General features: G+C 36.8%; 2 protein-coding genes across 2 annotated transcripts; both read left to right on the top strand.

Moving 5' to 3' along the window:
* The first annotated feature begins 2,859 nt into the window (after positions 1 to 2,859).
* LOC123975866 (glucose-induced degradation protein 8-B homolog) lies at positions 2,860 to 9,444 on the top strand. The gene is made up of 5 exons (XM_046057652.1): positions 2,860 to 3,060; positions 3,367 to 3,494; positions 3,602 to 3,798; positions 4,670 to 4,867; positions 7,828 to 9,444. The coding sequence occupies exons 2-5, from the start codon at positions 3,374 to 3,376 to the stop codon at positions 7,999 to 8,001; spliced, it is 690 nt and encodes a 229-aa protein (XP_045913608.1). The 5' UTR covers positions 2,860 to 3,060; positions 3,367 to 3,373; the 3' UTR covers positions 8,002 to 9,444.
* Positions 9,445 to 9,772: 328 nt separating this feature from the next.
* On the top strand, positions 9,773 to 17,747 carry LOC123974664 (solute carrier family 17 member 9-like). Its single transcript, XM_046055500.1, has 13 exons — positions 9,773 to 9,879; positions 12,652 to 12,849; positions 12,989 to 13,128; positions 13,648 to 13,747; positions 13,840 to 13,981; positions 14,244 to 14,323; positions 14,426 to 14,522; positions 14,703 to 14,790; positions 14,894 to 14,935; positions 15,407 to 15,515; positions 17,173 to 17,228; positions 17,326 to 17,355; positions 17,510 to 17,747. The coding sequence occupies exons 1-13, from the start codon at positions 9,773 to 9,775 to the stop codon at positions 17,680 to 17,682; spliced, it is 1,362 nt and encodes a 453-aa protein (XP_045911456.1). The 3' UTR covers positions 17,683 to 17,747.
* The last annotated feature ends 5,140 nt before the right edge of the window (positions 17,748 to 22,887 follow it).

Below are 22,887 nucleotides of genomic sequence, written 5' to 3' on the forward strand. Positions count from 1 at the left end.
GCTTACATTTTTTAACTACTAAACAAACAAGGTGAACTTTAGAGATAGAGATTTTGTTGCCATTTGACAGAGCCAGTCATTTCCCTGTTTCTAGTCTTTATGCTAGGCTAACCAGCTTAAGATTTACTGTCACTGACATTAGAGTCTTATCAATTTTCTGATTTAACTTTCCACCAGAAAGGGAATAAGTGTATGTTGAAGTGTTCTATATGTTGGGTTTCTAGTCTTTTGCCAAATGCATGACTGCATAACTGATTTTACACATGACCTCTGCATTAGGGCTTGAGAGATAATATTTTTAACATTTCCATTTAGCTGCTTTGGTTTCAGTGTCCTGGTATTGGTACGGTGCATGTTGGCTCACTGTCACTTTCATGGCTTAAGGGGACACTTGAACATATCTAAGGCCTGCACTGATTACAGAATACAGAAAATATGCCTACACGAAATTGAGACCAACATTGGAATCAACCACATTCCTTCACCAGTTGAATGTTGCCTGTCCTAAAAGAGGATGTGCTAATTTGAGATGTGGAAGCGATTCAAGCCACAGTTATTGCCACCGAAAGGAAACATGGAATCCTAAGTGATGTCGTCTGTGCGTGTTCCCACAGAAACAAATCTTTTCTCTGTATAATACTGGGCGGATGATTCAATCCTGACATCAACCATCTGTGTGTCTAATGTTTCAGCTGTTGTCAAACACCTGACCAACTCTTTGGGACAATCTATATACAGTCTACGCAATCTACGAACTGGGGTGTCATGTCTGGATAATCCACAGAGAAAGCAGGGCAGATCCCTCGGGGCCATGAGCCATCCAGGGGCCCCCAAAAGACACTATTTTGTTCCTTAAACCAAACAGAGAATAATTAATATGCAATAGCTAAGGTTATACCACAGCCACCACAGCCATGATTAAGTTTTATTAGTTCCATGTGTTTATTTCCCTGCAATGTCAAATGTCTGCCATGAAAAATCAATATTGCTATTATTTATTCATAGGGCAATTACAATCCCCCACTTCTGCTAGACTCCACTGACATATAGGTAAGAAACCCTCACACTGTCATAACTCCCATACATATTACATTATTTATTTTAACTCCTCCTTTAAGCACACACTTTGGTTTAACAGTATATTTATGTAACATTTTAATGAAGGATTGAACATCATTCTTCCAAAAGATAGATCCATCACAGACCTGCAGCTAAAGTTTCCTTTAAATTAACTGTAACCACAATGTCATTCTCTAACCTTACCTTTTGTCATCTGTGATGATTTCCGTGGCTGAATTTAATTTCTGTCATAATCATTTTATTAAGTGTTTGTGGTTGTAATATTAATTTCAGACACAAGAGGCTGAAGTGCATCACTACTCAATGTTCTAAATGGGACTAAAAGCATGTTTTCTTTCAGGTGAAGAGCAGATTAAAATACATTTCAAGCAAAAAGAAGCATATGACAGTAATGTTACGTAACTAGCTAATACACAACATATGTAACCTACATTATGTTTAGAGTGTATGGAGAAATTAAAACTTAAAACATGAATGATTTTAGTCCTGTTTAAAACAGGGGGTTGTGGCACATGTCAGCCTCTTAAGGCTGAAGTGAGTATTACAACAACAAACACATGATCCTGACAAAAAACTATTTTCACCTGCCAAAACCTTCTCTTTTTTAACCTGTTTTCAAAGATGGAAAAAAAGTAAAATTTTTTTACATGTTTCACAGCGAAACATCTCAAAATCTGTGAGGAATCAATTTAGATCAGACTTTGAAAATGGATCCAGATTTGTTTTTTCACACTGTTTTCTTAGGGCTGTAAGACAGTATATTAGGGACATTATAGATAAATTTATCACTTTAATCTCAGAGAATATCGTTTTCAAGTTTAGTACTTGAATTTCAGAAATCCTTTCTCTAAATAATGCCCTCTCCCTGCCTCTCTAATTTATTTGTTACCTATGACTTATAATATATATAACATAATACGCCTTCGTACTATTTACATCCTCATCAAACCATTCCCTGAACCCTCATGACCTGCATGGAAGCATCTGGATTTGTTACTCATACCACAATGAAACTTCCCAAGCTAAATGGATACCTACACAAATACAAGCTTTTTTGAATTACAATTTTATGTATTTTTTTATTTTTAATATGCAAATGAGCAAGTACCTCATTAAATGTGTGCTGATTTGCATATCACAAATCCATTTTCCAGCATATTGGTAGGGGTCAGATGGATCTTTTTTATTTATTGTGATAATATACCAAAAGGCCAAACATTTACAGAATGCTTTATCAAAATATAATTTTTTCATGGATTGATTCAAAATATACCAGTCATGTGGATTATGGACTATTTCCCCCCCACGTTTACAGACAAAATACTGCATAAAATGAGTATGATAAAAGACATTTTTAAAAAATCTCTGGCTCGCTGTGTAAAATCATGATAGATATGTGATATATGAAGTAGCCAACATTGTGCTCTAAAAAGACCACTTGAACTTTTACATGGAAAATGTTAACAAATATGCATTTTAAGCGGCCTGCGGTTAACAGACTGGGTATAACAGGCAAATAATAATGCTTAAATGTATATTATTCCAGATTGTTTATGTATTTTACGAAAGTAGGCCCTATGGTAATAATAGTTGCAAAATGGAATCTGAAAATTCACAGATTAAAGCAAAATTATGATTTTGGACAGTGGTGTCTCGCCTTAACTTAACAGATATATAATATCGATAAAAAAAAAAATCTCAGATTGGATTTCACCGGTTCGCTGCACTGACTGTTGTTCCTCGGCAACCGTGATGTCACCGTCGTCGTCCAATCGAAGAGCTCGTAGGACTGACTGACCTATCGCGAGATTATCACATTAGCTTGGTTAGTTAGCTAGCCGCGAAAAGCTTGACTGTGTACCCGCAGTTTTACAGTTTTATTCTTCTTAACGCACAGAGAGGGCTTCGCATTTTTGTTTGATTATTGATTCTCACACCTGTAAGAAAGGATCATCGCCGCCCGGACCTTGTGTTTGCACGGTAAGTTGAGTAAACAGTCTGCTAACTAGCCATGGCTGTTGCCCAGAAGGAAATGGGTTTGTTTTGGAAGCCTCGAAGAATTTCCAAATGATTTTTTATCAGTGATAGCAGGCGCTCAAACGCTATTCAAGTACATACATATCGTGTCTATTGTTTTGATATTAATTTGTGTTTAGCGTTTGTTTTCCTTATTTTCGCTTAATCCTTAATATGGGTCTCTGTGCGGCTGTAACGTTCATGTAGGTACAAACTGTGACCAAGCTGTGTCAGTCTTGCTCACATTTCACTGTATTTCCAAAAATCCAGAATCCCAATGATGAGTTATGCTGAAAAGCCAGAAGACATCACAAAAGAAGAGTGGATGGACAAATTAAACAATGTTCATATACAGAGGGCGGACATGAATCGGCTCATTATGAACTACCTGGTGACAGGTGAGGCATGCAGCTTGACGACAGTGATTGTGAGCTTAAAACGACTTGTGCAAGTCAAAAGACATTATTCATAACTATCCTGCTGTATCTCTTTCACATGTTCCAAGAGGGATTCAAAGAGGCTGCGGAGAAGTTTCGGATGGAGTCTGGGATCGAGCCAAGTGTGGACCTGGACTCCTTGGATGAAAGGATAAAGATTAGAGAGATGATCCTGAAGGGACAGATTCAGGAAGCTATTGCACTCATCAACAGCCTACACCCAGAGCTGCTTGACACCAATCGATACTTGTATTTTCATCTGCAGGTACATTTACATATACCTTTGTAATCGCTGTCAGTAGTTCTGATTTTTAGTATGCGCCACTGTGAACTGGAAAGTAGCTGGAACCAAATTATGCAGATCATGTTAGTTGTAGACAGCGGATGTTAGCCTCAGATTTATGGGGTGAACTTCACAGACTTTAGAAATGAACAATAACAAATCTTTTCTTAACAGCAGTGAGAATAAGGCACAGAAACACTATTGAAGTGTAGTGAAAGTTAGGGCTGGGCAATAAAACAATAATCATAATTATCCTGATATAATTTTCCTCAATAACAATATAGCAAATGTTCAATAAATGTTTGATTTTATTCATTTGAATCATGAATGAATAAGCACTTAATTTTTTTATCCAGATATTTTTTGCTGAGGGACAAGGGACTTAAAAAATATTTTACTAATGTATATTTGTTGAAAAAAGATTTTATAATTGTTTTGAATGTTCTACCTCAGATTTTTTAAGTGATCAACTGTTTAGCATCAAGTGTTTTTCATGTTCTGACCATAAAAAATAGTTTAAAACCACAATTAACCGTCTTGTTTGTTCAACTTTCACTCAGGTGCAAAAATCAGCTAAATTAACGTGATAATTATCGATATAGGCTGAAATAAATTTTTTTTTGTCATGATAACAGTTTTTGACCACATTGCCCAGCCTAAGTGAGAACTGTTAAAATGTGAATAAACATTTAACCCCCTCCCTAACCAGAATGTAAAACAAAGGATTCCGTTGTACCTGATGAAATTATGTTCTTTGTTATCTTTCGGTCTGGTTAAATAGGAAAATATTGTGATACTGGATAAAGCTTGATTTTCAACATTCACTGCTTGTACTTCATTTCCGCTTTTGCAGCAGCAACATTTGATTGAGTTAATCAGGCTAAGGGAGACTGAGTCAGCGCTGGAGTTTGCCCAGACACAGCTGGCCGAGCAAGGGGAGGAGAGCCGTGAGTGTCTGACAGAGATGGAGAGAACACTAGCCCTTCTGGCCTTTGACAACCCAGAAGAGTCGCCCTTTGGAGACCTGCTCAACATGATGCAGCGGCAAAAGGTAGATGCTAGCCTGATAACCAGACTGAACTGTTATTTCGTTTCACTTCACTGTTTCATCTCGTGATTTGAATCACGGAAAAAATTAGAGACGTGGGAGGCAATTTTAGGGAGCTTTCACACCTGAAGTTCAGTACATTTGGAAAAAAAGTCACGTTTTATCCTCTGTAATATTACAAAATGTTTCTCTCCCCTATTTGTATCCTAGGTCCTGTGTCTTTTTAGTTCTGGTCTGTGTCATGTTCACAGTAACGTTTTACATATAAACCCAAAAGCTGTAACCATGATGTTTTATCAGCAGTTTTGTCTGCAAATTGACCACATGTGGTCATTATGACAGAGACAGGACAGAAAAGAAGCATCTTGTACAGCAACACTATCGGGGATATTATTGTGGGATCGTTATATAAAACACTTTTTAATGGAATTGATGAACTACTATAGTACACAGAACAGGATACAAGCAGTGGTGTTTCTTTCTATTGCTGATCTGAGAAAATCCCCGCCTTCACATGCTGATGTCACTACATGTTGTTGTGTTTATTATAAAATTGCTTCCTGAACAGTTCAGCAAATTATTTAATAGTACATTATCTTTTGAAATAATCAAAAAAATCACCAATCTACTGTGAAAATACAAAGCTGATTGAGACAAGGGATGGGTATTGTTGTGATTTTATTAATACTACTTGTAGTATTGATACTCCTTTCTTTTTCATTACAAAATAATTGCTTTTAAAAAATGTTATTAAAAAAATAATACATTCAGAACAGGGTAAGAATTGAATATTTTAAATATAACTGTTGTTTCTAGAGCAGCAACAGTAATCTTTACAATATCAAAGTCATTATATAAACTAGGGCTGCTTGATTATGGAAAAAATCCTAATCACGATTATTTGGGATGATTACTAATTGACTTAGGAAACTTCATGCATTTGTTGAACTCTTTTAATATAGGCCTATGCATTGCCCCCCAAATCCCAAATTGGCCATTAAAAATAACATAGTAATCCAATATTATTTACTTTAAACAGCGTTTTAGAGGAAAGAAGATGACAGCAACGCAGTGTTTGCCCTAGGTTGACTTCTTAGGGTGAGCGGTTGGGCTGCCGAGGTGTTCCATGTGTGGGTGGGCTTAGTAGTGTTAATTTTGTCAGTCGTTGTAAAATTTAGTCTTAGTCCTGTGTCAAATGTCCTTGTTAGTTTTTGTCATATTTAGTCCACTGTATACTTATTATTACTATTTTTTTTAAATCAAGTTTTAGTTTACTAAAAGTCTGGATATTTTAGTCATTAACCATCTTTTAGTCTTTTCTATCTCATTAGTGTAATTTTGAGTAGTATTTTGGTCAATCTGCTCTAACCAATCATTTTTGTCTTTATTTCACTCATCTCACATAGATAATGTTTTGTAAAATTTGAAAGTTAGCTTTGTTCTCTTTTTTATTGCAAAGGAGACATTAACTTACTTCAATTCCCAGGTGGTTAGCCTTGATATGCTGTTTCAAGTTCGTAGTGTTTTTAAAAAAAATCACTGAATAATCACTGTTCAAGTGAAAATTTAGTAGAGGAAAATATGACCAGTAATATTTTGTCTCCTCATCATACAGAAAGAAAGAGATTTTATTAATGTTTTTATTTTATGAATTACATTTTAGTCTCGTCATTTTTTGGGAACAATATTGCATGTTAAGATAGTCACAGTCAGTGTTTAAGTACATTGTCACCGTCTCGTCATCGTCTTGTTTTAGTCACGGAAAAAAAGGTCGTTGACAAATATATTTCGTTTAGTTTCGTCTGATGAAAGTAACACTAAGGCTTAGCAGGTGACAGGTTAACTTCTTGATTAGACAACAGTTAACTGTTGTGTTCTGTCGGGAGATGCAGTGACTTAAACCAATGGTGAGGAAGAAAGTATAAATTATATGTGATTCGTTAAGCCATGAGTAGAAGAAAAGTCTTAAGTGTAAAATTTCGTATGTTTACTAAGAAGTTATAGTAGTTATAATCCCCGGTCATCTTGGCTTGAGCTGAACTAAACTTCAGCCTGGCTGAGAGTGAGTTTGGGTGTTTAGGGAACGACCGCTGTAGAGCATCATTGCGAAACGGAATGTGGCGCAATCATTGTTTTATCTCGATTAACTTGTTTTCGTAATCATTTGAAGCCAAAATTGTAATTGAAAATTAAATTTGATTAATTTCCCTGATATAAACTCAGTATCTCACTGGAAACCAGAATAAATAATTTTCCTGACATCAAAATACTGAGGGAAGTTTAGAAAGAATGAAAAACAGTCAGTATCAGTCCTTCTTCCTGTGGCTGGTTTGTCTCAGCCAGCAGCAAACTAAGCAAATCAGACTAGATACAGCCAGTTTTTGTTTAACCTTGCACAGCGATCGAGCTGTGCTTGTGTAAAACATATTGGTGGTGGATGAGAGACTGCAGACCGAGCAGATTAAAATATCGCTGTTTACATGTTGATGCTTGTTGAACAAGTGTTTAGGCTTTTTACCTGCAAAGGTTTTATTGCACGTACTTACAGTAACGAGCGTAGTTGTTGTCAACTCAAGTAATATTGGAGTTATCTTCACTTGACCTGGTTCACTTCACTGTCTCCACCGTGGCTTCTCCGACTTTGCTCTGTGTGTGTGTGTGTGTGTGGTAGTGCCAATAAAAGAACCTTTAATGTTGGAGCAAGACCCTCCCTCTCAGTGTTGTTCAATCTGCACCAGAGATCAATTGACAACTTTTACACCAGACTGGACCAAATGGGCAAAAGCACAAGGGTTTGAACTGAACCAAACCGGTTAAGAGTGAAAGCACCCTTAGTGGAAACAGGCTTCTAAATTCTTGCTTGTTGTTGAGGTGTTTCAGACTGTGTGTCCACATCAAGAATCAGAGTGAATGCAGGCGATGAATGATTAAATATTAAATTAGTTTATTTCATTTATGCATAGGTATGGAGCGAGGTGAACCAAGCTGTGCTGGACTATGAAAACAGGGAGTCAACGCCCAAACTGGCTAAACTCCTGAAGTTACTGCTGTGGGCGCAGAATGAGCTGGACCAGAAGAAGGTGAAATATCCCAAAATGACTGACCTTAGCACGGGCACCATTGAGGACCCCAAGTGAACATAATAGACAAGAACAACCACCTTCCATGTCCCCTTAATTTATAATCAGTCAGTGACTGTGTGACAACCAGGTAACATATATGTATAAACAAATGCTACGTTGTTTATTTTTTTTTATTTTATTTTTTTTTCATGTTTCATTCATGAGAGTTAAGACTTAACTCATTGTGCAAACTGTAAATTGCTGTATTTGCAAATCGACAGATAAATACTTATCCTGGATTTTTAGATAGATCTCGGAGACAACAAAATTAAAATTGCTGTTTTATATTTTTCCTTTCTTAAGCCTAAGCCAGTTGTATTATTTATTGTGACCATTTTCCCCACCAAGACTTCATTTAGCCAGAAAGGGAGATAGTGGTATGAAAAAGTATTAATACTTTGCCGTGTGTGGAGTCAAAAGCTAAGATCCCCTAAACCAAGAGGAGTTTGACTGTAAAGGTGTAATCTTTGAAACGCGATTGCCCTTTTTTCAGTGACGATATGTTTGGGTTGAGTGCACACACTGCAAGAAATAAGTTTTTAAATTATACATTTAATACACAAAATGCGAGTATTTTTCAATTAAATGGCAAGATACACTTTATTAATGCAATGGACTTTTAATTGATGTAATATTTTATGATTTCATTTTGTATTGTTTGCAGATTTGCTATAGAATCAGCAACTTGCTTTCTTCGCCTTGAAATCTGATTGTACCTTTTACAATACGTCTACGGGATGAACTGCCCTGCAAAATTATAATTTCACATGTGCGTTTGAGAGGATGAAATATGTCCTGACTGACGGGTTGAAATCAGAGATGGCTTTCTGACTGAGTTTAGCCCCTCAAGGCCTTTTCTAAGCTACAGTATGCTCCGCCCTCAGCATGCGCCATGTGGTTATGTTTGTTTTGATGTTACAAAGCGTTGCAGTTAGGATCATGTTCTGCAAATCCCATTGATGCTTGGAAAAAAAAAAAATCAGATCCTTCGGTCAAGAAATGCTAATAAATGGTGGGGCCAATTACAACAACTTTGAAAATTTAAAATCTTTTCACACTGGAATGAATTCTTTTGTTAATTGGCTTTGTTTTGGTAATAAATAACAATGATCAACAGCGACATTTAGAATCTGAACAGGCCTCACTGTTCATTTAGTCACTTTTAAAGCTGTTAGTATTTTTACTTTAACTGCATGCAAGTGTATCTTCTTTTTTTTAAAATGGGAAAAGGCACTTGTGCTTGTTTGGTTTGTTTAATATATATATATATATATATATATATATATATATAAAAAACTTGCTGCTAGTTGTCCATCCTTAATTTCTTTTAAGGTTGTCTTTATAGATATTGGCTTTGACGAATACTGAGTCCCAGAGAGCTCACATCCCTTTTATTATTCAACATTTTTAAGATCAGATTTGCAATTATTAAAATAAACAAAACTTTTGTGAACCATACAAGAGTTGTTATTCCATTTTCTGAGTTGAGTGTGCAAGTATGCAGATTTTATGGCCTGATTTTACTTAATGATGGTTTTAAAAACCAAATACTTGAAACAACAAATACACTCTCTCTCACTCTGTTATTTATAGAGGCAATATGTAAATTTTGTACCCTGTAAAAGGTCAATCTTGCTAAACACAAGCCGGTGCAAATTTTTTGTAGTTTTGTTCAAACAAGTTTTACCTGTTTGGCCCCTCTACTTGAGGAAGTGAGATATAGCTGAAGCACCTCTGAGTGCCAGAGAGTTGCACTGATCACTGAGAAGACACCACTGTTGTCTGAATGGCTGAAAAGCACACATCAGGAGATAGGAATGGCTTGGATCCTAAGGTTTACACAGCCACAAATTCTACTGAAGAAGAGCAAGAAGACCAAAACCTGTGGCCCAGGTAAGAGTGCACAAGATTTTAGATTTAAAGTTTAGTTTATAGGCTGCACTGTCCTGCAGTTCCTAAAAAGCTTTGTGTTAATGTTTAACAACATATTGCCTTCTTATCATCACAGTCTAGGGGCGGCTGGATATGGGTAATAAACAGGATTAGGCTATTGTGGATAGATCAGGATAATTTAACATAATTATTCATGGATTTAGGAAACATCATGCATTTGTTGAACCTTTAAAATCTAATGTTTAATGTTTTTTAAATTATTATATAGATATTGCCCCAAAAATCCTAAATATCCCATCAGGTCAAGTATAGTAGCCTAATCCAACATTATCAACTTTAAACGGCATGTTAGAGCAGAGGAAAACAGCAATGCAGTGTTTCCCCCCAGGTGGACTGCTTGGGGGCGTATTGGGCTTGTGTGTGGAGGTGGGGTTTTAGCAGGTGACCGATAAACGACTTAGGTTGACATCAAGTCGTTACGAATTGAGCCGTGGTGTTCTGTCAGGAGATGCAGGGACTTTAAACAAATAATAGTATAAATAATATGTAATTTGTTAACCTATGCTTAGAGGAAAAAGTGTAAAGAGTAGGCTATTCTGCCCTAGGCTTAAGATAGTAATGTTGACTAACAAATTATAATAAGCTTAGTTAGCTAACCCACGTCATCTTTGCTCGAGTTAAAGATGCCACAGCCTGGCTGAGTGTGAGTTTGGGCTTTTAGGCAGTGTGAACGATACCGTGGCTTTCAGGGGAGCTGGTGATTAAGGCTTATATTAATGGGTGTGGTGGGAGTAAGAAAGGGTGTTGGGCCGAAACCAAAAGGGGCGAGCGAGGAGCGACGAGAGGCTGTTTTCACGCAACCTATACCTAACCTATAATGAAGTTGAATGGAGTGAAGTTTATGATATTGGACCACCAGGATTCGAAGGCGCGACGACAAGAATAGTATGCAGGCCGTGCATCAGTATCTTTTATTACAGTGAATTAGGTAAGTTTATTTGCAGCATTTACAATAATTATATTATTTGAAGGTCTACAGCAAATTAGTGATGAAATATCCACATGCATGAGTTTACTCATGATGATGAAGACGATCAGAAAAATGGAAATGCACTGCATAAATAGCATATTGTCAATAGCCTATTTTAGAGACCCCTCCAAAATTTCACAAATCACTTTTATAGGGGAGCAGGTGGCTTATAAGAGGAACCAATGTCTCCATGGCTCTTCTGTAGTTCGCACCCTGCTTTAAATGAAGACAAGACAAAACGAGAGCATCATTGAAACGCAATGCGACGCAATAATCGTTTTTCCTCGATTATATTATTTCACTGATTTTGGCACAAACATTATCCCACTTAGAAAACTGCTAATTCCATTGAAAATGAATAACATTTTCTTATTTAAAACAACCAGGGTTGATTATCTCAGGGTCTTCTGCATATTAGTTTATTTTCATATAGGCTACTTATTTCAAAAAATATAAATTGTATGATTTTTGACAGCTCAGTACCCACAAAATCCATTGTCCTCAGACAAGAGATTTAATTTCAATTTGATTAAAAGGAGGAAAAACTAATTTTAAATGTACTTATTATTTGTTGACATATTTATGGATGTTACTAATGTCACAACCATAATGTGTCAACACCGTCTCTTTTGTATAGAAAGTATTATTTTAAATTATGACATACAAACCTGCATTTTTTGTAAAGGCTAGAGGTAGCTAGCAACAGAGGGAAAACAAGATTGCTCCCAGATGTCACTCGTGTCATGTTAATAAGTATGTTTTTGTCACCACTGTCAGATGTCAACACCATCAGGTTTCATGTTAGACGGTGGTAACACATACGGTGTTGACAGAAACATCCAAATCATTCACAAAGGAGGCTTGAATACTATGTATGATCATAATAAATAGTAACATGGCTTGTAATGTTTCGCTGACATCTATTAATACTACATCATTTCCCCTTTGTTTCTTCAACACATACTGTAGTTCTACAGTATTTTCTTACTATAATGCAATGTCTAAAAACATAAATTGTTCTTCTTAAGAAATTTCTCCTAATACACCCGACAGAACAGTTTGGGCTGACATACACCGCAAAAGAGAAGGACCAATTAATAGGCTACTGCCACCACCATCAGCTCTGTGTCACCACCGTCAGATGGATCTTTCTTTGTTTTAAATTTATATGGTACAATCTGTTACTACAATGCAGTTGATTTATTAAAGTCATGGTCACTGAAATTAAAAATGTGTTTTTTATGCCCCAAATTGTTATTTTGTATACTTAATGCTAATGAGAATGTAACGGACCACCGTCACTAGGTTGAGCATACGCTGTGACTGCCATACCAACTAGCTCTGGCTCTTTGACGTTGTGGTCAAGTTCCATGTTTGGTACCGGGTACCAAATCCGGGTGGGGTGACTGCCCTTTCCGTCACAGAGAACATTGCATGATGTATAAGTTTGTAATAGAGTTCATGTGAAATAGTATAACAAAAGTTAATATTCAACATTTAATAACATATATGTACCTATGGTGTAGAAACAATGATTTTAAAGCTCTAAATCATTATAAGACTAACTGCAAACAGTTGTAAGGATGTATTTTCCTGGTTCACAGAGCAGCTAGCATGGCTGACTCTCCTTCTTCTTCTTGTTTTATTAACATTGACTACACACCTGGTTACTGCTCTGTTGTTAGTTACAGTTATTTTGATCCATGTCATTAAGCAGAAACTGTTTCCCTTCATGCTCACAGACCTCTGTCTCAAAAATGGACCCTGACGCTGTTTATGGGCACCTGCCTCCTCTACTGTGCCAGGATGGCAATGCCAATCTGTGCAGTGTCAATGGCAACCTCTTTTCACTGGAGCAAGATCGATTCTGGCCTGGTTCTGGGTGGTTTCTTCTGGGGTTACTGTTTGACACAGATCCTGGGAGGACACACCAGTGACAAGTAAGCAGTTCAAATAGTCAAACAGAATAGCATGACTTCACACGGCTCTCCTTAAACAATGAGCTAGAAATTTCAAGGGAATATTTATTGTTGAATTAGGTTTAGAGTTTCAGGATTTAACTGTTTGTTCTTATATTAGAGTGGGAGGAGAGCGTGTCCTGTTCATATCTGCGGCCTCGTGGGCTCTGATCACAGCTGGCACTCCTCTTCTGGCCCAGCTAGGCTCTCACACCCTCGCTCTCATGACTATGGCCAGGTTCCTTATGGGACTACTGCAGGGTGAGTATTGAACTAGTGACATTTCTATTCAAATAAGCACTTAAAGGAGTGGTTCAACATTTTGGGAAATACCCTTGTTCACTTTCTTGCAAAGAGTTAGATGAGAAGATTGTCACTACTCTCATGTCTGTACAATAAATATGAAGCCACAACTGGCAGCCGCTTAGTTTGCTTAGCATAAAGACTGGACACACAGGGAAAAAGCTAGCCTAGCTTTCTCCAAAGGTAACAAATCCACCTACCAACACCAACAGCTCACTAATTGACAGACACGAGAGCTTTTTAACAAAACCATGCTAGCTGTTTCCTCCGTTTCCAGTCCTTATGCTAAGCTAAGCTAACCAGCTGCTGGCTTTACATTTTTCATGTCATATATATATATATATATATATATGTGCAGATATGAAAGTCCAAACTATTTCTTTAAATAAATGTGCCAGTGCTGCAGGAAATATAAATGCATTCAATTTACCAAAGGTGACTGATTACATGAATTCTGTGTCTTATAATGCCTTACAGGCATTTTTTTCCCGTCTTTGGCCAGCCTTTGCTCACAGCGTGTAGTGGAAGAACAGAGAGGGTTTATAATGAGCACCATGCACAGTGGTAGCTATCTTGGGTATGTTTCTCACACACACACCAATTCACAGATAAATACACTCTCTATCTCTGACAATACCTTTTTAATTTTGCTTTTTGTTGCTCTCTCAGAACATTGTTAGCTGGTGGGATGGGGTCCCTGATGCTGGACCTGTACGGCTGGGAAAGCATGTTCTACAGTATTGGTATCTTGTCCGGACTCTGGGCACTCTTTGTTTGGCTGTTTTTCTTAAAAGGTACAGTAACTACACCAGTCAGTCATGTATCGCTGAATAATGAAGTGACCATAGGTTGTCACTTTGCTGTCCTAAATGAAAAGTACAGCTAAATGACCCTGCCTCTGTTTTTAGCCACACTAGCAGCATTAGCATTGTCATTTTGAGCAGCTGAAGTCACAGAGCTGCTAGTGTGGCTGTGGACTCTTATTTGTACTGTGTTGCTAAATGATAAACACCGTGACATACAACAGCTTAATATAATAAACAATGTGTGGTTCAGGTTACGTTGCTCCCAAGCGGAAAGAAACAAACAAAGACTCACAATGGAGTTTGTCAAGAACACGCTGGCAGAGTCTTTTGAAGAAGCCACCTATCTGGTACAGCTGTTCTTTAATCCTTCACCGTTTATCACTACATGGTTATTTGAGTTTTCAGCCTAACCCTACCTTTCTCTCTGTCTTTGTAATTTTCTTCCTAAGGGCCATGGTGTTTGCTCACATGTGCATATGCAGCACAAACTACACTTTATTGTCATGGTTGCCAACATACTTTAAAGAATCATTTCCACATGCCAAGGTATTTGTTTTCACCACTATATGTTGTTATTTAGCCAATAAACAGAACAGCTTAACTGTAACCTAGATTGTTCCATGTTGACACTTCAGGCTTTACACACATTCATGTCACTACCACATTATTTAAATTCAGTAAGAAGACTGGTCAGTTTTTCCCCTGTCAACATGTCTATTTTTGCAGGAATGTGTATATAATGTAACTCCATGGCTAGTTGCAATTCCATCAGCATTTGGTGGAGGATATGTTTCAGATTTTCTTATCAGACAAGGTAACAAACAAGTCATTTTTCTTTTATTGTGGTATCTTTTTTTAGGTTAGTTACTATACTTGTTGAACTGATGTTAAAAAATACGTTTATTTTTTTTCTGTAGGATATCGTGTAGCATCCGTTAGAAAGATAATGCAGGTAAGTGTGGAAAAACACGTTGTGATTGTACAATCATTCAGTGTGCACCATAGTTGTGTGATTAGAGAACAAGTGTGTTGTCTGTGTGGTGAAAGGTTTGTCCTGTCTAGCTGGTGGGGTGTTCATGTTGGAATTTTTCAAACATGTAATTACAGGCCTTAAAGTTTCCCCAGGGAAAAATATGTACAAGTACAGTGAACCATTGTTACATTTTGAGCTATGTTAAGTGTATTCCTTTTGTAAAAAATAAAATAAAAAACAAAGTCATGTATGGTTCATGTATTGACTTATAGATTAATGATGTAAGCAAACTGAATCAAACACTTGACTAAGTTTTTATACCTTTATTGCTCTGAATGAATACTAAGCTCAATCTAATTGAGAGTGATAGTAAGTTCCAGTCCTGTGTTGTGAATACTACTTGCTATTTACTTTTAGATTGTGGACTGTGCCTTTTGTAAACATCTCATATGTCTTTTCTTATTCTTATTTAGTATTTTTATTATGCCTCTGTCTGGAGCGGTCACATTTACTTCTGCCGTGATTTGCGTCTCTGCTACCATCGGTTTGTCAACCTTCACCAGCAGGTATGTTAGATTATTAAAATGAGTTTGCCTGTGTGTTTAAACTGTTTAAACAACCTCAAGTATTGTTATGAAAGAAAGATGTGTGTGTGAAATTAAGCTAAGTCAATATTTAAAGGATAATACAGACATTATTTTATATTTCTGTTATTGCCAGTGTTTGAAGAAGTGAAATACCGCTATGGTAAAAATACTCTTAAAAAAGTCTTACAATGAAGATTTCATACGTACAACAGTATTAACAGCACAATGTACTTATGTATTAATAATTTCAGATAGTGTAGGCTATTTCATTAGATACCAGATAATTAGAATATTATTACTGATGCTTTAATACGTAAGCAGCATTTTAATGTTTCAACTGATTGACGTGGAACTACTTTAAATACTGTTGGATATTTTAATCTATACATTAAATACAGTATGTATATTTTATGAATTGATCCCATGTTTTATTTGTAAAATCTTAATCTGTAAAGTAACTTGTAGCTATAGCTGTCAGATAAATGTAGTGGAGTAAAATGTACAATATTTCCCTTCCCAAAAAGAAGTAGAAAGTAGCATAAAATTGAAATACTCAAGTAAATCCTAACCCAAAAAGCACCTGAGTAAATGTACTTAGTTACTTTCCACCACTATTATTCATCAAATTCCAATCAAAAGACCAAAACTAATAATGCATTACTCCGTCTCTCAATACTTTCTGACTTCCCTACCCTCAATTCAACTTTTTTTATACAGAACTTTGCACACAGCACAAATGATTCAAAGTGCTTTACAGTAGAACAAAAAGAAAGGAGACAGGCATAAAAAAACCAATGTTGAAACCAGTACAATCGTGGTGGTGTACTTAAGCCTTCAGTGCCCTGCTCACTCTTTGCTGCTGGCACATGGCTCACCTAAAAGCTATGCTGTCACTCACACCACCTCCTGCCCCGTCGTACACCACCTGTAGGCTCTGAGTCTACCTTCCCTCAGGTTGTATGTGAGTAATGTGGCTCTGAGCTTTGCGCTTCTTTGTGGAGAGTGAAGAGGTCAGAGCCTAAACAGAAAACGTTTAATGCTGTACATATTATACATTCACATATAATCGTGAATGTGAGCCATGTGAGTTTTCTTTTTAAAAACTGGTTCTTACTGAAGATGTATTTAAAAATACATAAATATCTAGGATCATCTTATTTATTTTATATTATAATTTTTAACATTACTCAAGCAGTAATAAATAGTGTTTATGCAGGGGACTGTTTTCAGCTGAGGATTAATACACATTTGGTGCTCTAGTAAGTATTTAGCAGGATAGTGCGTGTAGGATCGACTCAAAATAAACCACAATGCCCTTATTGTAATGAAGAAACATGTCACCCAATGCAACAGTGGGGCTCACTGATGTATAGATGAATAGGTTTTTTTGACCACAATGAAAAGATATATCAGGCTTTGGATACACGGATAACACTTGTCAGAAGGATTTACTTATTTTTTGTTTTGGTCTTTTCATTGGATGTACTGATAATAATACAAAGATAGAATGTCACCAGACTTATTCTTTATTTCCGGTCATATATGGTATAGTGTTGTGAATGAGTAATTCAGAGTTTTCCTGATTGGATGTGCTGTAGATTTAGCTGATTATGTAATGAGTCTCACTGTGTTTCAGTGGAGTGTCTGTGAATGTCCAGGATCTCACCCCATCATGTGCCGGTGCCATCTATGGTAAGTTTGTAGCAGCCCACATTTCAGTGTCATAAAACTGTGCTAATCTTAGTATTTGTAGATGTGACATTTAATCAGTGTTCCTTTTCTGCAACAGGTTTCATGAATATGTTGGGTGCTTTTATGGGTATGTTTCCAAAATGTTTATTAATTTAAATGTTTTATATAGGAACTGTATGTACTTACTAACTATTATATCTGGTACATGAAAAAGTAAATTCTCTGTTGTTACTACTGATCTCAGATTATCTCTCTTGTCATTTTCCCTGGTGCGTGAACAGGACTGGTGTTGGTCTCCGTGTCAGGTTACCTGATTGAGGTCACGCTGTCGTGGGCCACGGTGTTCTCCCTCATCACTTTAGTAAATGCCACCGGCCTTGGGATTTTCGTCATCTTTGGAGATGTTCGTCGGGTTGACCAGGACGATAACAGCCAGCCAATAATTGTGATTTGACCCAGACATTTTGTTGCAAATACCAGTCTGTATCTGATTTGTGAGACTGGACATTGCATGTAAATGTCTATCCAGATTTGATCACAATTTGTCAAAATGAGAGTTAATTTTTATTTATTCTTATTTAAATTGGCTGCAGAAAAAAAAATACACTGTACAGTATAGTGTACAGTATATATAGAAATGACTGAAGTGTTGGAGGGTATGAAGTTGTTTTCTTTGTCATTGCTCTGACAAAGGATTCACAATTTTGCTGAAGTATTTGGAAATACTGCAGATCAGATTGCCTCTCTTGAAAATGAAGGTACCACCTTTTTTGTTTTTGTGCAGTTGTCTCTCTGGATACACTGTCTGCTAAATGTGACTGCATTGTACAAATGTTTATGACTATTCATATTTACTGTAGAAAGTGTAATTTCCACAAAAATGTTTACATTAACAATAACTACATGCAACATGCAAGCTGCTGGTGACTAAATCTAAAAACATGGCACATGTTAAGACAACAATATAGCCAAACTCTAATCAGGGCAAATTGAGATCTTCACCAAAGATATTTAAAATGAGCTCTGGTATATGTATTTATAATGAAATTAATATAAATATTTATTGAACTCTTTTAGAAAGTGTTTTTTGTGGCATTGTACAGTTTGGCTTTTGTAAACTGTCAAACTTTTGTACATACGTTTTTGATTCATCTAAATGTTAATGACATGGTTTATTCCCAAAAAGACTCTTTTTGACAGAAAATGTTTGTGTTTTTTTATGTGTGTTGCTTTAATCGAGTGAAATGTTTAAAAAAAAGATTTTGATTGTATTGATCCACCAAACTGTAGTTCAATCTGCTTAAAAGCTGTCATCCATGTTTCTTAAAATTTCTTAATTTCCATTGAGTACTCTTAGATAACACTGGAAATCCATGGCACAAATAATTTATTGGTGTAGAAATACAACAGCCCTGAGATGGACTGGTGACCTGTCTGGGGTGTGCCCCGCCTTTTGCCCGATGTCGACTGGGTTTGGCTCCAGGATAAGCGGTTGACGATGAATGGATGGAGAAATACAAAACATTACCAAGGAGTATGAACCACAAACCCATCATTTCCCATATAGCTGCATGTACTGTACATACAGAGATCACATTTGCTAAGAAGGAGATGTAGTAAAAAACTAAATAATGTTAAGGAATTACCAAATCATCAATACATGACATATGTACATTACTTGTACAAATAAAAAGAAATGAAAATTAGACATAACTTATAAAAAATCCCTTCCCCTTACCAAGTTAACAATAATTTACTTCCATTATTTTAGACTCTCAGACCATTTACACTGCCCTCTTTTTTGTTAACTTTGAGAGTCCAGTCAAACAAGTTCATACAATATCAATAACAGGGCAAAATATTGAATTAGACTAAAATATTATTCAAATATTTTTTTATTATCTGAATAGCGTCCTCCACCTGGCACCTGAACATCAGAGTGCTGGTTTACTGTAAAATAAATAACCTGAGTTAAGGTCTTTCAAAAGGAGCAAATGCAATCATAAGTTATTCCTCTGCTAACAAATGTGATGAGAAAGGTTGAAACTCCTCAAACAGCAGCGTTATTATCAAGGTGGAGGTCACATTCATAATACAGATGCAAACTTAGGATGCTTAAATACAGAATCAGAATTTTTCTACATAAAAAATAAGTTTCTAGCCTCCGGGTTTACTTTGGGGTATGTGGCCCACTGTATATACGCAGTAGTGTTTCTCCCGCTTCCCACTCTACCCATAGACTTTACATTGTAATGATGTCACAGATTTTAAAAACACTTTTCTCTAGTTTTACCATTATAGTTTTACCGTTAGTTTTTATGCTCCATATATCTGGAACAAACTCCCAGAAAACTGCAGGTCTGCTGAAACTGTCAGTTCTTCTAAATCAAGACTTAAGACTTTTCTTTTTACCACTTCCTTTAATTAGATCAAATATAAGGCTGTGGATTAATGTTGTGCACATCACTGTGACTTTTACTGTCCTGTTTTACCCTGTTTCTATTTCCTATTTAACTCTTTAAACTGTATTTTACCCTGTTTTATTTTCTATTTCACCCCTTTAAAAATTATAATTGAATGTGTTTTTTTTCTCAATATCCCTTTGTTGCTTTTATATTTTATGTAAAGCACTTTGAATTGCCTTGTTGTTGAAATGTGCTATACAAATAAACTTGCCTTGCCTTGTAAAACCCCCATAGTCCAAAAAATCCTAATAATATTTATAATCGACCATGTTTACAGTTTGAGTTGTTCTGTGAACAGTTTTACAGATGTTTCTTTTATAATGGTGGCCTCTGGGGAAAATGTTTTTTCAGGCGCAGGGGAATTTTTTCCTGCAATACATCAATGAAAAGAGAAGTTGCCATATTTGGATGACCATAATTTAGTGGATGAACATCATGCTGTATTGAAGAAGACTTAAAACTAGCAATTGAGACCAGAAAGTCATTAGGAAAGTGTTTACTGAGGTAATAAATACGGTGAGCAATTGGGTCATTTTGTCATACACTTCCACAGAATGGGACTTATTTTTGCAACCAGTGTAGCCCCCTGCTGGCCATTAGAAAGAATGCAGGTTTAAGGCACTTCAGCAATGGCTTCACTTTTCAGACTCAGAGGTTCCCATTTGAGCAGAACCACAGATATTGTATTTTTTATTCCACACATATTCCTTCCCTGTCCTGGTGCCTACGTTATGTTACCCACAGCATCAAGCTGCTTGCATCAAGCAGAGGTGAGCTACAGAGGTCACTTCTTTCCAACTGCACACCTCCAGATTTTTTTCATTCTCAAACTTAGTCTTAAGCCCCAACACATGTTGACTCAGGTGACATCACTTTATCAGATCTTGAGCAGCTTTCTCTGGAGACACAAAGGGATTTATACAACTTTTTCACACATGCAGTAGAGCTCCCCAAGACCTGTGCCTGAGTTCCCCTTTAAGGAGGACATCTTCCACTATTACAATAGTTTTTGCACAGAAATAATGCAATGGGGGAATCCCAAGTTAATAACAGAGGGGGAAGAAGTTATCCTACTTAAGTAAAAGTAACAATATTACAGTTCAAATGTTACTTAATAAAAGTAAATACTTTACTTACTAAAAGTACATTCTTAAAGTACTAAAAGTAAACATACTCATCATGCAGAATGGCTAATTTGAGAATAATGTGTATTATGTTATTGCATTATAGTTATTGATGCATTCATGTGTTCATCACTTTAATGCTGCAGTTGTTAAAGGTGGATCTTAAGAAAATACATCACCTCAAAATAGTACCTAAGAGCAGTATTTGAGTAAATGTAGGCTACTTAGTTCCTTTCCACTACAACTTAATGACCTATTGAGATTAAATTAGATGTGAAGGAGGCTGGCTCCTGTGCAGTGGAAAATGTTGGAGGGTCCGGTTTCAGCACCCCGGTCAGCGCATCTCGCAGCCAGCAGTCTTTTTCCGTCTGCAGAGAGAGAAAGAAAGTGCAATCTATAAACATGCGCTGCCAGGTAGGGGCAGCACTCAACGTTTGATAGCGAGGAGTGGATCCACGTCATGACGTTACTCAGCCTATGAGGAGCGGGGCATGAAAGCCGCACACAAATCAGGACGGGGGGCGCTTTTGATGTAGAGAAATGTTTAATGTTAAAAAAAAAATACCCCAAACAAACCGACGAATAGAAAGTCTGTTAGGTAACTTAACCTGAAGGGGTACTGGAGTGAAGCGCGTCTGGCACAAAGCCTGACTGGACATCATCAGCGGGCCTGTCAGTGTCTGCCTGCCTCAACCGACGCCAGCACTGTGGACGGTATTGTGTGGCCTGCTTTACCTCCATCTCTTTAAATCATATAGGCCTATCGCAGGGGAATTTTCCACTGAGGAGAATCTGCCCTGAAAATAATCAGCTGGTGTGTTGCGGAATGAAGGCACGCAGCTGCTGCACGCACTGGAGCTGGACTGAAGGAATTGGACAGTTAATTATGGCGTGACAAAAGGAGCTTCAGTAAATGGTTACCAACAAGGACAAGAAGAAGAAGCTTATTGTCTTATGTTCCATTTGCGTTAGAGTCCTTTTTTATTGGTGCAAAATACACATCTGAGGGCATTTTAAATAGGCCTAGCCTTGCACTGCGTTTATGGCGCGCAGGCCTATCGAGTCATTTATGTTTTGTGTTTCATCTTGTGACGGTCAAATGCTCATAAAGCTTCAACTTTCCTCGGTAAGGGACACGGATTGCCGCTCCTCGTGTTCACGGCGGACCTTGATTTATTAGCCATACAATTAAGGCACGCGGTGAATGCCAAGAGAGGAATCACACTCTCCAGCGTCCTGCATCATTTATGAAGATGGAGAGATTTAAACATCTGCAGACAGAGAGAGAGAGAGAGAGAGTACACCTGTCTGTGCTCAGGAACAAAGACTGCCTGTTTTCTTACCGCTCAGGACCAAAACATGACCAAACTATGTTGTTTTTCCTGCAGATTTTGTAATGTTTCCTTAAAGATTACAGTAAGACTGTCGCATAAATCACTGCTTCCGCATTTACAGAACTCTATATGGATAGATTGTGAAGGAGCTCCGCTCATTTGTAAAACTAGAATTCACATTTTGGAAAAAATGTAGCTGCAACTAGGCCTAATTATTGTATAGCCTAAATCTTTGATTTATTAATAGTCAGCATATAGTCCCAGGTTCCAGTTTACTGGGTCCAAGGTAATGAATAGAACTGAAAGGATTCGTCGATTAACCAATCTGTCAAACACACAAAATAACTTACAAAAATTTTGATGAACAATTCATAGCTTCAGTCATTTTTTAAACAAAAATGCTCAAAAGTTTCAGATTCCAGCTGCTAAAAATAGGAGGATTTGCTGCTATTCGTTCTCACAGGCCTATATCAAAGATAATAGTAGGCTATAGTCTGATTTTTATATTATACATATATACACAAATTTTGTACTTGAGTATTTCTATTTTATGTATTGTACTTTTTAGTCCACTACATTTGTCTAATAGCTTTACTTCTCAGATTTTCAGAAAATTACCAGTGGACAGATGTTATAAATCAAGGGAGTTGTATTGTACAAACTGTATTATAGGAACTGTATTATTAAAATTGATCAATGGCATAAAATCATTCAGTCATAATAAAAACTCCACAGA

Source organism: Micropterus dolomieu, linkage group LG08 (assembly GCF_021292245.1).
Source record: "Micropterus dolomieu isolate WLL.071019.BEF.003 ecotype Adirondacks linkage group LG08, ASM2129224v1, whole genome shotgun sequence".
Lineage (NCBI taxonomy): Eukaryota > Metazoa > Chordata > Actinopteri > Centrarchiformes > Centrarchidae > Micropterus > Micropterus dolomieu.